General features: G+C 41.7%; 2 protein-coding genes across 3 annotated transcripts; one reads left to right on the plus strand and one right to left on the minus strand.

Annotated features, from left to right (window-relative positions):
- Nucleotides 1-1881: 1881 nt before the first annotated feature.
- MRPL50 (mitochondrial ribosomal protein L50) lies at nucleotides 1882-5109 on the minus strand. The gene is made up of 2 exons (XM_081103593.1): nucleotides 5015-5109; nucleotides 1882-4744 (listed from the first exon to the last, which is right to left on the minus strand). Exons 1-2 carry the CDS (start codon nucleotides 5104-5106, stop codon nucleotides 4357-4359), a joined length of 480 nt encoding a protein of 159 aa, XP_080959719.1. The 5' UTR covers nucleotides 5107-5109; the 3' UTR covers nucleotides 1882-4356.
- ZNF189 (zinc finger protein 189) lies at nucleotides 4670-17881 on the plus strand. 2 transcript variants are annotated; one of them, XM_081103590.1, is made up of 3 exons: nucleotides 4670-5678; nucleotides 6381-6507; nucleotides 15128-17881. In XM_081103590.1, exons 1-3 carry the CDS (start codon nucleotides 5646-5648, stop codon nucleotides 16846-16848), a joined length of 1881 nt encoding a protein of 626 aa, XP_080959716.1. In that variant the 5' UTR covers nucleotides 4670-5645; the 3' UTR covers nucleotides 16849-17881. The 2 variants fall into 2 exon arrangements, with proteins under 2 accessions (XP_080959716.1, XP_080959717.1); XM_081103591.1 differs by having other exon boundaries at nucleotides 5346-5678; nucleotides 6423-6507.
- Nucleotides 17882-21969: the final 4088 nt, after the last annotated feature.

A 21969-nucleotide genomic window follows, 5' to 3' on the forward strand; every position in this document is an offset into this window, starting at 1 on the left:
CCCCACATTCCCAGGGGGAAATGGATCAAGTCTATGCCCACAAGGAGAACTCGACTTTTCAGAGGAAGGACAGTTAAAAACTGGCCAAACACCAACACACGGGGTGGGCTGCGGGGGGGGGGGGGGGGGGGAGGACAGAAAAAATAAGAGAGATCCAAAGGTCACCCGTAGGAGTTAACATGCCTAATCAAGAAACAACAATTTCCTTTCCTTTAGGAGCCTAATGCCTTTCTTTCTTCATCTGGAGGACGTCCCCCACCTCCTTCCAAGCAAAAAATCTTAAAAACAATGTCTTGAGTCAAGAAACAATCTCTCCATAGATTCACATGAACTGGACCCTGAATTTTGCAGCCAAGTATTTCTGATCAATAACCCCCGTGAGGATGTGAATCCATGGGCCCTCTGAGAACTGTGCTACCTGCTGAGAGGAGAGAAACACACAGCACAATGAAAGCTGCCTTCCCAGGGACCATTTCTGCCCTGCCCTGACAGCCCTGCTTCCCCAAACACTCACCCTGAATTCCCCTGCAGGAAGCAGTCTGGAGCAGAATGCGTGTTGAGCCCGACTGCACGCACGGACACTTGCCTGTTGCCCTCTAACTTGTATTATTCACTCAAAACACGCTAATTTATATTGTTCAAAACACGCCAGCCTTCTGTTCAAAGGTCAAATTGTCTCCACAGAAACAGCAAGCAGCACTTTCGCTTTCAGGCCCCAGTAGGTGGCGGGTCTGGGCAGAGGCTGTGTAGAAGTTTCCTATTTGATCACACAGCTCTGGTTTTCAGTCCTTGGCTCCACCTCTCAACTCCCAGCTCTAGTCTCCTTCGCTTTGTTCCTTCTGGATCTTCTCCTCCAAGTCTGTGGCCTCTTAGGCAGCTGCCTTTTGTGGTGGCTTTTAAAAAGATGAATCCCAAATACCCATCTTCAGAGCAGTGTGGGTTTTAGACTCCCTGGAAATATTGGGGTGGGGTGGATGGAGTCACTTTGTAAAATATGTGATTAAAGTATATGATAACCACTATGCAGTACACCTGAAATAGTACAAAATATTAACTGCAAAGTCTAATTTAAAAATAAAATTTAAAGTTTTTTAAAATATATGTATATAGCCCGGGGGGTGGGGGGGCGTGTCTTAGCTGCTTGGCGACATCCAGTGCACCAAAAGGTTGCCAGTTCAATGTTGCACTCTCATATCAGAGTGTCTCTATCTCTGGCCAGACCTGAAAAGTGTAGATTCCTCAGATACATATTTTAATTTCTAGAATAAACACACAAACACACACAAATGTTTGATTAACCCAAAAGGAGACAGGTGATCTGAGTATTTTGGCTGTGTAACAAACCACCACAAATGTAGAGATGTGCAACAGTAATTTATTTTGCTCATATATTCTGTGGGTCAGGAATTAGGACTGGACTCAATGGGAACTGCTTGTCCCTGTACCATGATGTCTGGTATCTGAACTGGAAGGTCAAAGGCAGGGGGATAAAATCAGCAGAAGGCTTATTTTTTCATGTCTGGGAGTTGATGCTGGCTCACACCTGGGGGCATCATTTCTCCTATATTGGGGTCTCAAAGTGGACTTATGGCATGGACTAGTTTGGGCTTCCTCACAGATTGATCTGTGTTCCAAGGGCAAACCTCCTGAGAAAAAACCAAGTGGAGACTATATCCTTTTTTATCATAGATTTGGAGGTCATATTGCATAAATCTCTGGCACATTATATTGCTTGTAGCAGTTACAAGTACCCATCAAAGTTCAAATAGAGAGAACATAGCCCACAGACAGGATTGTCTGGGTCGCAGGCCACTCCAGTGTGAGATGCCCCTCTGGTCGGGAGGATGGGGAGGCCCGAGGTCCATGGACCCCCATGGCTGCCTTAAAGGAGGGCTGGCCGCCCTCCCCACGGGGTGGAGGGCATCCTGTGAGCAGCAGGTGTTCGTGGGCTGTGGGTGTTAGGCCTTTAACCCAACTTCCAGCGATGGGGAAGCCCCACCCCTCTGCGTGAGGAGCCAGGTAGCCCCGCCAGTGTCTCACTGGTCAGGTGACCCAGGGGACACGGTGTCTGGAAAGGTAGGGGAGTGCCTGTGGGACCAGCCTGAAGTGGTTAGGTCACAGGGGCGGGCAAACTTTTTGACTCGAGGGCCACAATGGGTTCTTAAACTGGACCGGAGGGCCGGAACAAAAGCATGGATGGAGTGTTTGTGTGAACTAATATAAATTCAAAGTAAACATCATTACATAAAAGGGTACGGTCTTTTTTTTTTTTTTTAGTTTTATTCATTTCAAATGGGCCGGATTCAGCCCGTGGGCCCTAGTTTGCCCAAGGCTGGGTGAACCAGGGCCTTGGGATCACCCGGAAGTGGTCAGGTCAGCAAGGGGTTGGGGCCGGATGACCAACTGGCTGGAAGTGGTGACGTCATCCAGGGGGAGGGGCCAGGTGGATCTCCGTGACTGAAATGGTGAGCTGGGCCCAGGTGAAGGCCCGGAGGGGCCCAGTGACCAGTTGGAAGTGGTGATGTCGTCGAGGGGGCGGGGCAGGTCCACTGCCAGAAGTGATGAGCTGACAGCAGGGGTGGGCTGGGCCCAGGTGAAGGCCTGAAAGCGGTCAGGTCAGCAAAGGGGTGGGGCCCAGGTTCCAGCTGGAAGTGGTGACGTCATCGAGGGGCGGGGCCAGGTCTACAGCTGGAAGTGATGAAGTGACAGCAGCGGTGGGCTGGGCTCAGGGAATCCTGGAAGTGGTCAGGTAAGGCAGTGCTCTGGCCAGGCCAATAGCTGGAGGTGGTCAAGTGGACAGGCTGGTGGTGCCACGTGAATGCGGATGATGGTCACAAGCAGACACAAACATCCATAGACCCTTCCTCATATTGGGAGAAATATTAGTTACATTGTTTTCAAAAAAGCATGTGGACCCTAGCCAGTTTGGCTCAGTGGATAGAGCATTGGCCTTTGAAGTGAAGGATCCTGGTTTGATTCCAGTGAAGGGCATCTATCTCGTTTTCAGGCTCCCAGTCCTGATGGGGTGGGGGGGGTGGGGGTGTGTGTGGAAGACAATGAATTGATATGTCTCTCTCACATTAGTGTTTCTCTCAATCTCTCCCTCTGCCTTCCACTCTCTATAAAAATCAATGGAAAAATATCCTTGGGTGGATTAAAAAATTTTAAAAATTGTTTAAAAAAAGCTTATGGGATGAAATACATGTGTATATGCACATCTATTTGTTCAGCTGTCTTTGGGAAATATAATCTGCCACAACAGGAAAAGAGGAATAAAAGAATAAATAATAAAGGGCTATGTATATCAGTATAGGGAAAAAAAGTATGTCATGGTATTGTCCATGGTTTCAGGCATCCTCTGGGGGTCTTGGAACATATTCCACTTAGATATGTTATTCTCTAGCCATATCTAAAGTCTGAACAAAAAATAATTCCTGATTAATCACATCCTCGTTTAACCATTTTGTCATTCAGAACCATTTGAGAAGTTTCTACAAATTAAGTACCCTAAGTGTACAAATACTCACTACCCTACTGGATATTCATAGGTACTCAAGGGCACTTTTGAAAAGTTATAGAAAAAAAAAAAAGGGTTTGAAATAAACACTATCTCTTTTAAAGAGAACACCCTTTTATAGAATCTGGTATATCTGTTACAGAAAAAGTCCCAGCACTTTATAATTGGCACATATTCTTTTTTTTTTCATTTATAATACTTACACTAAGGAAATGACAAGGCAGAAAAACGAATTTCACCTTTAAAAACACAACACAACACAATTCAAGAAATCTACTTTAATTTCAATAGAGATTACTTCAGAATGAACAGAATCATTCTGTACTATTTGCAGTTGTGCAGGAAACCAAACAGTGAAACATCTTTCCATAACATCCTCCACAGACTTTTATATTTCTATCATACATGTCTAATCTCTTTCCTCAACTGTGTATATACAGCATATAATACTACCCTAGATTTAAGAGCAGTGACAATATGAAAACATTTTCTTGCCTATGAAGAATACAGCCACTTCTGAACACGCCATAGCCTTATATTTTAAACCCAAGTTAGTGTCTGGAGAAGAAAGTTTTCATAAATTATTCATGACCTGATTCTATTTTTTAAAGTTTCAGCAAATGTGAAAAAGAAAAAAAAGAACATCTTGACATCTTGTTAATTGTCAATTGATGATGTTATGAGAAGGAAAAAAAATCGTTCTTCCACAGAACAAGTGGTTTTGGAGAACAGTTCTGATAGTATTTCAAAGTATCAAAAGGTCTGATAGGTGGCCTCCTTGTTGGGGGGAGGGGGGCGGGGAGATGATTACAATAATTTCAGTTCCTCTTCTGAATTGCTCAGTAGCCCCACGAGATTTTTATATTGGGAGGCAGATTGCTGGCCACAAGGTCATCAAATTTAGATCCATCCTGAACAGGCACCTTATAGAACTCGAGGACATCCCTGACCCTGCACATCTCATGGAGCCTGGAGTTAGGCACTGCGTGGCCCAAGTCATCAGCTAAACGTGCCAAGAAACTGAACTTCAGGCGCCCGTCTTCCAGGGAGATGTCCTGCCAATTGCTAGGCGCAGATGAGCCAAAAATGTCTTGGACGCTCGACTGCAAACGGCTCTGGAGATCTTCAGGAGGTACGTACGTTCGGCTGCGTAAGGGCGGGCACGCCAGGACGGGTTCTGTCTTCACCTCCTCTACCGCCTCAGCCACCACTGGCTTTTTCTGTTCTCTGCAACGATCAAAACCTAGTACGTGAATCTCTGGCTCAGTGTGTGAGTGAAGCTGACAAACATCGCACGTGGATGCCCCCCCTCCCCCCGCCCCGCTCGCGGAGACCGGCGCTGAAGCCCAACTCGGAACCCTCACACACTAGCCAGGCGCAGGACCAGGGTCCCATCTCAACAGCACGGCATTCCCTTTGGCATTCGTCCCTTCATCTTCCTCCGTGTCTTCCCTTACTTTCCATGACTCTGACCCACCACCTAAACTTTCGCTTTACCTGAATCGAGACCAAAATTCTCGACGTGGGACGCCTGCGATGATCCACGTGAGGCCTTTTCTCCAAACACCCGGCACTGAGACCGCTGCCATCTCTGCGGAGAGCTACGCGACGGAGCTCCGCCCCCGGCCGGCAGTGACGCTCCAAGACTAGCCAATCGGGTGTAAGCTTAGTGACAGATGGTCTCCGTTCCTAGTAAGAGTCTCCTGCGGCCTGCTGGGAAGTGTAGTCCTGAGGAGGCTGGACCGCGACGCTCTCTCGGAGCATGACGGGAGTTGTAGTTCGGCGGAGTCCTGGGAAGGTTCCGGGTGACGCCTTCTGGTCCGGGGGCGGGCGGTCGGAGCGCTCCTAGGCTGAGAGGAGGAGAAACTGACAACGGGGAGGAGGCTCTAGCGAGGCCTGGAAGGCTGTGCAACCCGGCGGGGGAGGGAATTCGGGGTCTGGGGGCGGCCAAGGAGCGCTTCTGAAATGCGGCTGGGGTCGTGACCGCTCGGGACCGAGCCGGGACCTGGCCAGATCCAGCCTGGAGGCCTCTCCCTGGTCGGGCCTAATCTCCTGCGGTTGGATAGGCCTCCTCGGAGACTCCTTTCCGTGCGCGCTCCAGGTTCCTGCCCGAATTTCTGGCCAGGAGATGGCCGCCCCGAGCTCCCCGCTGGACCCAAAGGTAAGTCGCCCCTCCGGGTTTCCGCGTTGTCTCAGCGCCACTCCAGCTAGGCCGCGCTCCCCCGCCCCCTGGTCCCCCGACCCGGCCTTCAGGGCCCGCCCAGTGCGGGGAATCTCATTCCCCGCTGCTCGGGGGTGCGGCTCTCGATGAAGCTGCCCCCAGGCTCCGTTTCATCGGGAGCGACCTGATCACTGGGCACATGCTCCCTTCCAGGGCTCCCTTGGCCAGTGTTCCAGGTGAGGCATCGTTCTGGACCCTCCTCTGCGCCTTCCACGCCTGTCGCTTTGCTTGGCTCCAGGACAGACGCTTAGCGAACTGAGTAGAATGGACCCGAACAGGATCCCAAGCCAGTGCGAATGGAGAATAGGAGCGGGGTGATGCGGTGAAGGAAGCTGGAGGGGCTCCTTGGGGAAGCTCGCTAAAATGACAGTGTTAGGGTGTAGTTATTCAACCACAAAAAGCCTTATCCGTAGGCCCCCGCCTGCCAAGGACAAGCGCCCCGCTCAGTTACCGTCTGTTGTGGGGTGCCCTGGCTAGTGTGTGAGGGTTCCGAGTTGGAGTCGGTCCCCAGAACGGGGCCCCGTTTGGAACTCTCAGTCCCCATGTTCCTTCTAGCCTACCCGGCCCCCACCCGTGCCCCTGTCGGTGGTGGAACTGTCCTTGAGACAACAAGGACTGACCACAGAAACCATACTGTTTCAGGGGTTGCTGACATTTGAGGATGTGGCTGTGTTTTTTACCCAGGAGGAGTGGGATTATCTGGATCCGGCTCAGAGAAGCTTGTATAAAGATGTCATGATGGAGAATTACGGGAACCTGGTCTCGCTGGGTAAGAATCCGCTGTTCCTCTCTGATCGAAATACCTAAGAGGCTGTCAGGCATCAGACTCTGAGAACACTAACCTTCCCGCCAGTCACTGTTTACCTGACTCTGAACCCCCTCTCATCCTTGCAGTGACCACAATACCAGCCTTTCTGGCTTCCTATCTTCACCATCTCATCCCCATATTGCTCTGTACTTTCCCTCCTGGCTCCTCCTCCCACTGCTCTCCTCCCACCCCTTGTCACTCTGCCTTCTGGAGCCGCTGTTCCTCTTCACATAATGTTCCGTACCCCTCCTGGCCTTCGCTGAAACCTGGCACTGCCCCAAGGACACCACATCTCTGGGAGGGACTGCTTATTCTCCCACGTCCTCCTCCGTCCCCATCCTCTGTCTCAAGGCTGGAAGGGAGAAATTACTCTTCTCCCAGCTTTTCCATGCTCTTCCCAAAGCATTCGTTTTCCAACTTCAAGCACAGTATCTCCCCTCCGAGGCCTCAGCAGTCTTGCTCTATCCACTCAGTTCCTTTTCACTGCCAGGTGTCAGCTGTTTTTGGATCCTCACACATAGACTTGGTCACATGTTTCAGAGTCCTCTGTGCTAACCCACGCCGTTGATGATACAGTCATTCCTTAAGCCTCAGTGCACCTTGACCACATTGTCTTCAGGGACCCTGCTTTCCCTTTTTATTCGGCAACTCACATCAAGGATCAGACCCTTCATTTTATCATAAGAGGCAAAAACTTAAATATCTTAGTCTCTGACCAAGTACTCAGGTATTTATTGACTGTAACTCAATAGGGATTATCAAAACAAACATAATCTCAATTGGAGTTTACTATAACTTCTTCCTTACCTTTCTTCCTCTCCTACTCGTTTCCTAATAAAGCTGTTCATTCTTAATGATGTCTCCTGTTCCTTGACTTCTCTGTTTTTTTCTCCTCTTGCCTTCACCTCCTCATTTATTCCAAGAATCTGTATATGAAGTTATCACCAGCATGCTCTCTTTCAGCCACCTTGTCATTATTCTCTACCCATGCTATAAGCTTAAAATCCTGTATTCATTATTAAATCTGCCTTCTCTCCCCTATCTGAGTTATTAAACACAGCAGGAGAAATTCTTCAATGAAAAGGATTGATGCTTTGTATATATGCATGGTTTTTCTTCTAGTCGCCACTGGCTTTTTACATCTCAACAAGTTTTTACTCTTGATTTGCTCATTCCCTGTTTCTTTGGTGACTGTTCCAAAAACGAGCGTTTTCATTCGGTCCATCGCTCAGTAGCGGACCCCACCTTCTGTTTCCCCAAGAAGATAGAGGCCACTAAAGGTGAACTCAGCTTCTCAGCCCCTCACCTGCACACTGAAGGCTGCCCTCATCTCCCTGCCTCTCCGCACTTAGACATCCGCATCCTTTGCTTTTCCCTCTTTAGCGTCTGTCTCTATTCCTTCTCCTCGGATGTCTTCATTCTGATAATAGGTATGTTCTTGGCCCTTTCAATTGGGGAAAGAAGAAGGAAAAGAAAAAAAACTGTCTTTTGAGCCACAGTCTGCCTCGTGCTGCTCCCTGTGACCTGCTACTTGCTCTCTTCACAGCCAGGTTTTTCTGTGTGTAGTTAATATGTTTTGCACTTTTTTTCTTTAAGCCCTTTTTTTTTTTTTTTTTTTTTTTGCATCTACCACTCCCTTTTAGTTGTTAAACATTGGTCTGTAGCCCAGTTGTCAAATGCAAAAGACTCTCTTTGGACCTTATTTTATTCTACTTCTCTATGGATATTTGAAATTCATTATTGCTTCTTTCAGTTGCCTTGCACTGTCAGACTTCCTCTCAGTGTATATACTTTCCTTGGTGGACCTTATCTACATTCATTTCATCGGCTACCACCATGTGATGGTAAGGCTCATATCTTTCTCTCCACCTAAGAGAGATGATATGGAGCCTAACTGTCTAAATAAAAATCCTAGTTCCACCACTTACTAGTCTTGTAACCATGGGTGAAGTAATTAACTTATCTGTGCCTCAGTTTCTTATTTTATAAAATGGGAATGATAACACCACTTACTTCTTAGGGTTATTGTGAGCATTACCTGAGTTAATATATATAAAGCAATTAGGACACTGACTAGCATGTAGTAAGTACAATATAAATCTTGGTTGCTATCGTTACTATCATTGTCATCTTCTTTGTTGAGCTCTGAATTCCTAGTCATCTGTTTTTGAAGACCACACAAGACACCTGACAAATCTCAAATAATCCATTAAGATCTCAAGGCCTCTTCTTCAGAATTGAGCACTCCTTCCTCTGCTACCTTGTATACACATACATTGTTTAATTTATCACACTTTACTATAATTATTCTTTATGTTATTTTTTTAACTAGATTGATCTCCATGAGGCCAGTAACTATTTTTTTCATTTAATTTCTCCAGCACTTAGGACAGAACCAGGCATATATTATATACTTCTTAAATATTCATGTGTCTGAGTGAGTATACTTAAAAGTCATAACTTGGCTAGATTATTACATTTGCCCTCTTATTCTAGTCTCCCTTTGTTTTAATATGTTCTCTTTTTGCCACCAAAATGATTTTTTGTTAATTAATTGCTTACAACTTCTGGTGATTCCTGATAGCTTAAAGGATAAAAATCTTGATTTCTTATCATATACACTAGGACCTCCTTAATATAGTTTCTGCCTGGCTTTCTAGCTTCATCTATTTCTGACCACCAGTTCAATCTACAGCAATATCAGCTGCTGATTTTTTTAAAAAAATACATGCTTATTGATTTCAGAGAAGAAGGGAGAGGGAGAGAGAGAGATAGAAACATCAATGATGAGAAAGAATCATTAATTAGCTGCCTCCTGCATGCCCCCCACTGGGGCATCAGCCCGCAACCCGGGCATGTGCCCTTGACCGGAATTGAACCTGGGACCCGTCAGTCACCAGGCCGACACTCTATCCACTGAGCCAAACTGGCTAGGGCTGATTTGTTTGTTTTTTTCAACATTCTGTGGTATCTCTGAGTTACTGCCAGCTTTATCCACATACATGGTATCCTGGTTGATAGAACCAGGCAAATGACCAGCCTTTCCTGTCCCTAGTGCTGAAAATGTGAGTACCATATGGATAAAGGCATGGCAGTGAGCCCATTTGTGGTATCCTACTCTCGGGCTCTCTTCTTTGGTGAAATACAGCTTTTCATCATTTATTCCACAGTCTCTTTATTCTCTGTAGACTCTATCTCCATCCCCGTGAGAGCTCCCTTGATGAGATATCACTATTAGTCGATTGTTCCAATGTAGTGCTTTCCTGCACTTCATCTTGTTGCTTTACTTAACACAACACTAATAGATTTGTAATTTTGGTTTATTATTTATACCTTTCTTTCCTTGCTGATAGTTCTTTAAAAACTTTAATAGCTACATTGATAATACAGCTGACAGCTTGATTTCTCAGTTCTTGGTCTTTCAGTCCTTTCTATGAAATCGACTTCTTCAGTTTTAATGATTTTCCTCTAGTCTACTTGACCATATTAGCCTTTGACAGAACTGGGAATTGCTGTACTTACAAGACTGTAAACTCATTGTTTCCTTCTTTGATTATAATCTCTTTGTACTTATTTGTTCCACTACTCATTCATTTAATAAGTATTTATCAAGCACTATGCTAGTTCTAAGAATACAAGTTCTTCCCCATCCTCTCATTCTTTTACCAGAAAATTGTTGTCTTTATACTCCATTGGATAGTAGGGTTGGCAACTGTTGTCCACAAGACAAATGTGGCCCACTACCTGTTTTTGTACACAGTTTTATTGGAACATGGACTGCCCAATCTTTTATGTATTATCTTTCGTGCTATAGTAGCAGAGTTGAGTAGTTGCAACAAACACCACATGACTCTCAAAGCCAAAAATGTTTACATCTGGCCTTTTACAGAAAGAGTATCAACTCCTTTTCTGTCCTAAAGTTCAGCCACTTCCACTTTGCCATTTCCTTGCTTTTCCTCTCTCACCTCAGCTACTATATTATAAAACTGGTTAAAGATTATAGAAATCAACTACTTAAACTAGCTTAAGCCAGTAAGAGAAGTTATCATAGGGACATAGACGGCTAGCCTAATATGCTAATTGTTCCTCCGACTGTTTGACCAGTCGCTATGATGCTCACTGACCACCAGGGGGCAGATGCTCTGACAATAGGTTAGCTTACTCCTGGGGTCCAGCTGATATGGACTGGGTGAGATGGGCCGGACACGCCCTGGAGCCCTCCCACAGTCCATCCCTGGCCCCAATTGTGCACCGGTGGGGTCTCTTGGCCTGTCCTGTGCCCTCTCACAATCCAGGACCCTTCAGGGGATGTTGGAGAGCTGGTTTCAGCCCGATCCCTGCAGGCCAGACTGAGGGACCCTACTGGTGCACAAACCCATGCATCAAGCCTCTAGTGCAGTGGTTCTCAACCTTCCTAATGCCGCGACCCTTTAATACAGTTCCTCATGTTGTGGTGACGCCCAATTTCATTCTTACAAATTGAACATAAAGCATAGTGATTAATCACAAAAACAATATGTAATTATATATGTGTTTTCCGATGGTCTTAGACAACCCCTGTGAAAGGGTCGTTCAACCCCCAAAGGGGTCGCGACCCACAGGTTGAGAACCGCTGCTCTAGTGGCATATATGAGCAGGATTGCAACTGGACATCAGAAAAGAACTAAAACCAGAAATTGGATCACTGTCAGAAGTTGAGAATTAACTGTCTTTGTGTCCTGTTTCTTTCTCCTTGGCAGAATAGTCTTTCCTCCTATGTTCACATGCTTTTGTTCCTTTAGTTTTTAGTTTCTGTTGATAGGTTACATTCTAGTCACATTTAGGCTATTTCAATTTCAATTCCAAATTCCTGGGAAAGATGCACTTTGAGTGAGCTATCTTACTCTAGAATTAGCTGCTCACAAAATGGGAACATATATTGCAAGTATGGCAGATAACCCAGAAGGTGATTCTAGCTACCAAATGCAGATCATTTGGGTAGTCATTTCTAGGCTGCTCCATGTAGAAGCCTAGACTCACTAATTTCTGTCTGCTTGACCTATATATTTTTATGCCAGTGCCTCTATTTTATTTACTTGAACAATATTTTACATGTTCAGATAATTCCTTCTTTTACATTCCTTTTCAGGATAACTAATTTTCTGCATTCTTCTGGTTGGAATCTAGATTCGTTGGGGTTTTTTTTTTGTTGTTTTATAGGATTTTGATTGGAATGCAGTTAGGTTCAGAGATTGGTTTGGGAAGAATGAAGATCCTTATAATATTGAATCTCTCAATCTCTCTGTTTAACTGTCTTTTATGTCCCTCAGAAAAATTTTCTGGATGATTTTTATGGATCTTACATTTTTCTTATTAGATTTATTTCTAGTTGTGATTTTTGTTATTACCATGAAGAGCATATTTTAATTTTCTACATTTCTATAAAATGGTTTTTCTTGGTAGTAAAAAACAGTATCTATTTTATATGTTAGTCTTGTTATCGCTATTATATCCTAATTAATTATTTTAGGTAGATATTCATATCATTTGCAAAGAAATAATAATTTTTTCTTATTCCTTTTAAAACATCCTCTGGAATAATATCTATTGGGTAAACATGAAGAGACTTTTCCTTCTTACGAGAAATTTATAATCTAGTAAAACAGACAAAAATAAATTGTTAAAAGTTCAGTGTAATAATAGCTTTAATGGAGTTATGGACAAGGGCTAGTGATAAAAAACAGAACACCGAAATATGTCTAGTAGAAAGAGTGAAGGCTTTGTTGAAGGACTATTGCTTTGAATTGAATCTTAAAGAGTAATCAAGAGTAGCCCAGCTGGTGTGGCTCAGCGGTTGAGCCCTGACCCAGGAACCAAGAGGTTGTGGGTTCCATTCCCAGTCAGGGCACATGCGGCTGGATCCCCAGTAGGCAGTGTGCAGAAGGCAGCCAATTGATCATGTTTCTCTTACTCATCGATGTTTCTATCTTTCCCTCTCCCTTCCTCTCTCTAAAAATCAATAAAAACATATTTTAACATAATAAATAAATAAAAATAGTAATCAAGAGTCTTCCAGGTAAATAATGTTGGGGGACATTTAGTAAACAAGATGTGCAGTGAAATGGCATGAAAGATCATAACACAAGCAGTTTGTCCACTTAAATTATAGTAGAGTAGGTAGCAGGGTGAGTTACAGTATAGAAGTGGTGAGTATCATAGTGCAAAGAGCTTTGATTTGATCTTAGAAGTAGAGTGCTGGTGAATCTACAGATGGTGACATGAGTAGAATTCCATTTTGTGACGATTTCTCTGGATTCAGTGAAGTAAATGTAGTGAATATAGAGTGAGATGGTGGAAACATGGGTAACAATAACCTTAAACAGTTGACAAAGGAAGAGAAATCCTTGAAGGACTTGTATTATAAAAGGTCTAAGAAGAAGTAGGGAGACAACTAAAAGAACATAATGATACAGAAACCTAAAACAGATACTGTCAAGAAATGGGAGTGGTCACCAGTGTCAAATGCTGCTATAGGAAATAAGGACTGAAAAACATCCATTGTATTTTTACTCAAAAGTTATTGATGACTAAATAAGTTTCTCTAGATGCTGGAAGCAGAAACCAGATCTAACAGTAGGTTGTAGAATAGATTGAATGGGAATAGGTTGGGCATGGAAAACATAGTTAGGAAATGAAGAGCTACACCTAAGATTTTTCCCCCCAAAGATTGGCTTTCATCAGAGAAGGATTTCAGATTCAAGGTAAATGGTCATATTTGTATGTTGGTAGGAAGGTGTCAAGGAGAATACAAATTGAAGAAAGAGGAAAAAATGCTACTAATTAAACAAGTTCCCAGAGGCAAGTGGAATCAAGAGAGGGTAGATGGATTAGCCTTGGATAGGAATGGGGTATATATTAATGTACAATTGCAGATAATTTTATAGATAGGGGCCAGAAAGTTGAAGGAGTTCTCCTATCCTTTTTAATTGTGTGAAGGAAAAACAGTCCATTGAATTTGAGAGAGAACACTGTAAGTAGCCTAAGTAAAAGTAAAGTTTCTAGTAAATTGTATAGGGAATAAAGTGTTATGTGGGGTTTTTTTTAGAATAAAATAACTTAATGACTGATTTGGATTAAGTGAAAAAATTCAAAGATGAATTCACAGAAGACTAAAAAGTTGAGAGAAAAGGGGAACTCTAAAAAGGAAATTGTTTAAGCCAAATTTATACTTAGTAGTGATTGAAACTTCTAGTAAAGTTATCCAACAGGCACCAAGAGTTAGAAATCAAGGAAAGAAGTCAGTATGATACTCAGTTATATCATAGACCATTATGTTATCTTTCCTCTAACACAGTGGTCGGCAAACTGCGGCTCTTTGGCCCCTTGAGTGTGGCTCTTCCACAAAATACCACGTGCGGGCGCACATGTACAGTGTGATTGAAACTTCGTGGCCCATGCGCAGAAGTCGGTATTTTGTGGAAGAGCCACACTCAAGGGGCCAAAGAGCCACATGTGGCTCGTGAGCCGCAGTTTGCCCACCATTGCTCTAACACATGTGAGATTTTCATCTCTCAGTTGTCATGCAGCTTATCATTTGGAACTAAAGGGTTCCAACTTGGGTCTTAATATCTTTAGAATGAGAATCATATATACTTGAAGAATGCGGTGTGATTTGTTGTTGGTGAAGTCATAAGCTATCACAGACTACTCTTTTTCTTTGTTTCTTCTATTAGTTCTGACCATGTCCCTTTATATTTATTTTATTATGTCTTTCTATATTATGGACTTAATGTCACTTCAATCTATCATTATTTTTGTTAAAAGCCATTTTCTGTCTTGATTCAGGAACTGCTTTTTATTTAATATTTTCTTTATCATATTATTTTCTTTCTCTATTTATATTTATTGTCCATTCCATTTAGTAGGAGGCTTCATGTCTTATCTGAATCCTGGCTCATTACACAATGCCTGGAATACTCTTTATTGTAATAAATAAATTCTTATTAATGAATGAATTTTTGCTTTCCCTTGTTTTTGTCTTTTATCTTTTTCAGTATCATTTTATGATTCCTTTCTGTCAGTTATTTGGTCTACTCACTTTGTAATAATGCTGTCTCATTCTAAATTTTCCTGAACCTACTGTTTTTTCCCATTTTATTCTTTCTTCCTTGGTAGACCAGTTCATCCCACCACTACTTGTTTTAATTCTTTGTTTATTCACCTTACTTTGCATAATTTACTATTGATTTACCAGCCCTTTCTCTTAACTCTTCTTGCTCCTACAGACTCATTCTTTGCCTCATAAACACTCTTTTCATACCTGTTCTCCAAGAAAAACATTTCATTGCATCAGATAACTAATACTCAATAATAGTAATTATGTAGTTTATACTCTTTACCAAGTAATGGGTACTGTTCTAAAAGCTTTGTGTATATGAACTAATGTAATCCTCAAACAATATTGTGAGGTAGTAAACTACATTTGACATAGTAGATTAATTTATCTTAATTTGATTTATCTGAATTATCTAATTTTTCTGACAGTTTCTCCTTAATAGAAAAGAACTTGGCTGATGTTTCTGTTTTCTATTTATTATTCTAGATGTTTTAAACAGAGATAAGGATGAGGAACCAACTGTGAAACAAGAAATTGAGGAAATTGAGGAAGAAATGGAATCAAAGGGTATAATAGTTACAAGAATCAAAAGTGAAACTGACCAGGATCCCATGTGTAGAGAAACCTTTGAACTTGTTGGTAGGTTAGATAAACAGAGAGGAATCTTCTTATGGGAAATACCAAGGGAATCTTTGACCCAGGAACAAAGAATGTTCAGAGGAAACACTAACATTATTCGTAAGAGACCTAACTCAGAAGAGAAATGCCATAAATGTGAAGAATGTGGAAAGGGTTTTGTCCGCAAGGCCCATTTCATTCAACATCAACGGGTCCATACTGGTGAGAAACCGTTTCAATGCAATGAATGTGGGAAAAGTTTTAGTCGCAGTTCATTTGTTATTGAACATCAGAGAATTCACACCGGAGAAAGGCCCTATGAGTGTAACTACTGTGGAAAAACCTTTAGTGTGAGCTCAACCCTTATTAGACATCAGAGAATCCACACTGGAGAGAGACCCTATCAGTGTAATCAGTGTAAACAGAGCTTCAGCCAGAGAAGGAGCCTTGTTAAACATCAGAGGATTCACACAGGTGAGAAACCCCATAAGTGTAGTGACTGTGGTAAAGCCTTTAGTTGGAAGTCACACCTTATTGAGCATCAAAGAACTCACACTGGTGAAAAACCTTATCACTGTACCAAATGTAAAAAAAGCTTTAGCCGAAATTCATTACTGGTTGAACATCAGAGAATTCACACTGGAGAAAGACCCCATAAATGTGGTGAATGTGGGAAAGCCTTTAGATTAAGTACATACCTTATACAACACCAAAAAATCCACACTGGTGAGAAGCCTTTTCTTTGTATTGAATGTGGAAAAAGCTTCAGTCGGAGCTCATTCCTTATTGAACATCAGAGGATCCATACAGGTGAAAGACCTTATCAGTGCAAAGAGTGCGGGAAAAGCTTCAGTCAACTTTGCAACCTTACTCGTCATCAGAGAATCCACACAGGAGATAAACCCCATAAGTGTAAGGAATGTGGAAAAGCCTTTAGTAGAAGCTCAGGTCTCATTCAGCATCAGAGAATTCACACTAGAGAGAAGACATATTCATACAATGAAACTAAGGAAAGTTTTGATCCAAATTGCAGTCTTGTTTTACAGCAGGAAGTCTTCCCTAAGGAAAAATCTTATAAATGTGATGAATGTGGGAAAACTTTTAGTGTCAGTGCTCATCTTGTACAACATCAAAGAATCCACACTGGTGAAAAGCCCTACTTATGTACTGTGTGTGGGAAAAGCTTCAGTCGGAGCTCATTTCTTATTGAACATCAGAGAATCCACACTGGTGAGAGACCCTATCGATGTAGACAGTGTGGCAAAAGCTTTAGTCAACTTTGTAATCTTATTCGACATCAGGGTGTTCACACAGGTAATAAACCCCATAAATGTGATGAATGTGGAAAAGCCTTTAGCCGGAACTCAGGCCTTATTCAGCATCAGAGAATACACACAGGAGAGAAACCTTATAAGTGTGAGAAGTGCGACAAAAGTTTTAGTCAACAGCGCAGCCTTGTCAACCATCAGAAGATCCATGCAGAAATGAAAACCCAAGAAACCCATGAATGTGATGCTTGTGGCGAAGCCTTCAATTGCCGCATATCTCTTATTCAGCATCAAAAATTGCACACTACATGGATGCAGTAAATATAGAGAAATATTTAAGCTTAGTTGGACTTGAGACTAACTTACCTAAGTGCAGTTTCAACATTGCTCAATATGAGTCAGATTTAGTAAGAAAGGAAAGTATCTTTGGCCTTAGGCAAATGGTTTCTAGAGATTCTGTGAATAGTGGACAACCAGCTGCCCACAGGCATTTTTCATTACTCTTTGTTTTGATGACTCAGTAATATATGCATCTTTTTTAAACAAATCTTTCAGGTTAAACCTGGGCTCAGAGCATTTGATTATAATAATGAAGGGAGAATGACAAAGTTGCATTGATACAAGGGAGCTAGAACCACTCATGTTAGAAAACTAGAATAATTCTTCAGAGACCTCTGCCACCATCTTATATGGTAGTTCTTTCGGTTCTATGATATGTTTGGCTATGCATGCCAAAGTCCAGTAATTGAGCATATGATGAAGTTTTCAAGGAAACAGCCCAGATTTTTTGAAACTGATTTGTTTTTTGAAAAAAATTTTTTTTTGAAACAGTTTTTTGTTGTTGTTTAAGCCAGTTATTTGGCATGTGAGTTACAAGAAAGCAGTTCCAATGCCTCATGGTTCTCAGAAATGTGAAATGAGTGGACCATTAATTTTACATGTTAAGATTATGTAACAAACCTAGCAAAGGTGTTACCAAGGAATCTTTGGCAGTGCCTTTTTCCCCCCCAAAAAAAAATGGGCCCAAAAAGGTGGAGGAAGACACTATTCTTTTTGTGTCCTCCCATCTGTGAAAGATATTTGTAATCCTATACAAATAATCATATTCCTTCACTACCAGTAGCATGTGAAAGTGTACATATTTTGATTGCCAAGAATTGAAAATAAAGAGACCTGGAGTCTATGTTAGGAAGCTGAGATATTTTGGTATTGCTTTGGTTTTTATAGTAACTAGACTTTGCATGCAGTTTTAAAATTCTTATTTCTGGTTCTAGGGCTTCCCTTAGTTACAGGTTACTATAAGCCTATTAATTCATCTGTTCTAATCATTAAACCTGTTTTGTTTTGTTTTTTGCTTTGTGTAAGAGTTCTTTGTTATTATAGTGTAACATCTATCCTGTCAAATATATTACTGTTTAAAAAGTAGAATCATGATTTAAAGGAAATTGCTATACCTGTGAGATAGTAGAGATATCCAGAGGTCATTGGAGTTGTGGACATGATACACAGGGAAGATATCTGGGCTATAAATTTACTTAGGATTCCCAAGTGTTTAGACACAGAAATGAATTAAGATTTAACAAGAGGATAAAGTAAATAAAATAAATTAATGAATCAAAAAATGGAATCCCAAGACCCACTCTTGTTTATGGGGTGGGCAAGATGTGAAAGAAACTGAGGAAGTTTCCAGAAGTATGGAAAACCCAATATGTAGTGATAGTTGCTATAGGATACTGGCCTAGAAGGATACTGAGGAGATATCAGTGAGGGGTTGAAGAGTATCCTTTAGATAATTAAAATGTCAATGAGTTCTATAAGAGCAGCTTTCAAATTTGGAAAGAACCAGTTTTCAGGGGGTTAATGTCTGGAGAGTCTAAATCAGTTCCCAAATACTATCAATTCATGACTTCTACATTCAAATGGTAAAAAGGATGATATAGTGTCTTTGTAAACAAGTTAAATTGATTAAAGACCTTACTTAATTCTGAAATTATGCCCCCTGCTTTTTTAATTTAAAAAGTTCTTTTACAAAATAGTAATTTTAGGTGATAGTCTGTTGAATGTATGTCTCTGTAGGTTTAAAAAAATTGGCAACCTTTTTTCAATTATTCTTCTCACCCATCTAATTTTATTGGTCTATAGCAGTGGTCAGCAAACTGCGGCTCGTGAGCCACATGCGACTCTTTGGCCCCTTGAGTGTGGCTCTTCCACAAAATACCATGTGCGGGCGCGCACATACAGTGCGATTGAAACTTCGTGGTCCGTGCACAGAAGTTGGTATTTTGTGGAAGGGCCACACTCAAGGGGCCAAAGAGCCGCATGTGGCTCGCGAGCCGCAGTTTGCCGACCAGGGGTCTATAGTAAGGAGTAAAAGGTAGATTGAGAAAAGGGCATGTGGATCAAGATTAAAGAAAAATTTGAGTATTTTTCCATTCTGAACAGAGCCACTTGAGGGAGGTTGAAGATAAAGGAAAGCATGTGGACATTGATTGTTATAATCTAAAATTAATTCTAGCACTAATGGAAGAATTTTATTTGGAGATTTTTCTTCCTCCAATTCGATAGAAAAAGAGAACAGATTTAGAAATAGAGTGTGCATGACATGACCTGTTTTCAAAAAATAGTTATATTCATCTTTTGAGAGTCAGGGAAAGAAGAGGGGTAGGCACTGTTAGGGGTGGAGTCAAGAGCTTCATTGATAATAAAGGTTTGAAGTACAATGGGGAGAATGGAAGACTTGGGGGTGATGGCTTGTGGGTTTTTGTATAGGGCCCAGTTGAAATAAAGGACTATGAACTTTTAATGCAATTGCTCAAATTCCATGTTGAAATAACACATGGGACAATTTTGAAAGAAAATTTAGAGTTAAAATAGATGAAGCAAAATACTAGTAGATTTATTCAGGTTCTTTAGAGAATCAGCCAATAAACCAAAAGGATATATAGGTAAGCAGATGATGGGTGGGTGGGTGAGTAGGTAGATAGATTAGATAGATGATAGATAGGTAGATAGATGATAGATAGAATAGGAATTGGCTCCTGTGAATATGGAGGCTAAGAACTCCCACAATGTGCCTGCCATCTGTAAGCTAGAGAACCATGAAAGCCAAAGGTATAATTCAGACTGAGTTCAGAGACCCTAAAACCAGGAGCTTTTTATAAAGACTGGAGGAAATGCTCTAGTTTAGGCAGAGCAAATTTGTTCTTCCTCCACCTTTTTGTTGGTTTCAGGCCCTCAATGAATTAGATGATGCCCACCAACATTGGTAAAGGCAATCTTTATTCAGTTTACGGATTCAAATGCAAATTTCTTTCAGAAGCACCATCACAGGCACACCCAGAAAAAATGTTTACCAGCATTCCTTAGCCCAGTCAAGTTGAAAAAATTAACCATCACAGTGGGTAACATAAAACAACCAGGAAAAAGGAGTCCTTGGTGGTGAAAGAAAAAAAATGGAAATCACTGTAAATATTCCATTTCTCTGTAATTTTGATGAGTGAGGCATTTCACTTTCGTCTGTCTTCCTAGGAGGATGTTAGCAAATCTAGGCATACCCAGTTGAGCATGATACATGCACTATAAATTTCAACTTTTTCTGTAGTCCATCTATTACAGTCACTTTGTTCCTAAACAGTATTTGATAACTTTCACCTTCTCTGTCTCCTTCAAAAGTGGTGGCCTTGGGTGGTTGATGGCGGTGGGTACATTGGCTTCTTTTTAATTAAAATCATCTCTATTACCATGATGCATGGACAAATAGGGCAAATATTTAATGTCCAAATACTATAAGTTCAATTAACATGTATTTTTAAAATACCCTCTAGGTGCTGTATTAATGCAATAAGTTTTAGTTGCATCAAACAGTCCTTTATCCTCTAGGAGACAAAGGAGTAACTAGTAAGCCAAATGTATTCCGTAGAGTACAGACTGGGAGAAAATCACCTAACTTTCCAAAACAGTTCTAACACATCTCGCACAAATAAGACAGAGTGCGTATCTGCCTTTGCTATCTCCTGTTCAGAAGTGGTGTTCTCAAGAACTTTTCTCATGTCTGTCCAATGGCTGTGATAAACTTCCACATCAGGGCAGTCATTGCATTCCTGCAAACAAGAAGTGCATTCTGATTTCTTTGGCCTGTAAATTCCCCCAAAATAAAACCAGGGCAGGCCAAGGAAAAGTTTCAAGTGGCTGCAGAGAGATGACTTGCCCTTGGCTATCTTAGGAGGGCAGGGTAGATTTCTCTGACACCTGAGCTCTCAGGTTGCAGCCTAGCACTGGTTGTTCTGCCCGCTGGGAGAATTGGTGCTATGTTTAAAATATGCTCCGTTTCATTGTACCACTGTGCTCCAAGAGCTGAGTCTGTGTATGTATGTAAGCCTCTTTTTAAGAACTAGATCTAGAATTATTTTGAATTTTCATTTGTCACAGTACTTGCCTCCCACGTTGAAATAAAAGAGAGGCATTATTAGGATGGCAAATGGCTATGTTGCACAAGGAGAAATTCGTTGTTTTCCTCTGATGATGTCATGTCCACTCACCAACTTTTACCAACAAGGGGCTAAGCCCTATGCTATTATACACACTTAGCTAGCTTCCAGTTTCCTTCCTATCTTCTATATTCTAAAAAATAATTTTCAGCAATACTCTTTTATCATGTTATTCCCTGTGCAAAAATTATTCACATTTCCCTATTTCTCATTTCATCGAGGTAAGATTTTCCATAATATCTCTGCCCAAGCTCCCTTTCTCCTACTGTGCCACTCCGCTTGGACTCACCATTCTAGTCAAATTCCCCACAATATCCTCAACATGTATAATCTGTACTCTTGTCAGGACACAGCTAATTCATCTCCACTCTCAAGTGCCTTTATCATTCTTCAAGAGCCAACTGACAGGGGAAAATAGATATTTATTCACAACTTACGTATCTGGCACTGTACATAGAATATTGCTAACCTCACAACAGCCCTGTTTTACAGATGAGGAACAGGGCTCAGAGAGAGGAAGTATATTTCCCAAGATCATACAAAAAACTACCTGCAACTCATCTTTGTAAAGCATTCCTTCCCTTTTGACCTCAGCACTGGCCTATGCCTCTGCGGTTTAGCACATTATTGTGTGCCATTTTGTCTCCTAATTGTGTCCTTGTTTTCCTCATCTCAATGGTAAGCATAGAAGGACCCTGTAGTATCTTTACAGGGCAAAGCGTACAGTAAGTGCTGAATGGATACTTGACCAGTTTTATATGTTTACGTATATTGATGCCCAGTACTGTTAGGCTATTTTAGAAGGCTTGGGACAGATTGTGTTACAGCCAGAAAAATATGTTTATTTGAGTAATGGAAAGAGACCTGTGTCTGGCTGTGTTGAGCTTTGCTGTTATTCCTATCTCTTAATTCACCCTCTAGAAAATGGGTTTAGGTAGGGAATTGGTAGCATTGC

The sequence above is a fragment of the Myotis nattereri genome, assembly GCF_964212035.1.
Source record: "Myotis nattereri genome assembly, chromosome: 12".
Classification (NCBI taxonomy): domain Eukaryota; kingdom Metazoa; phylum Chordata; class Mammalia; order Chiroptera; family Vespertilionidae; genus Myotis; species Myotis nattereri.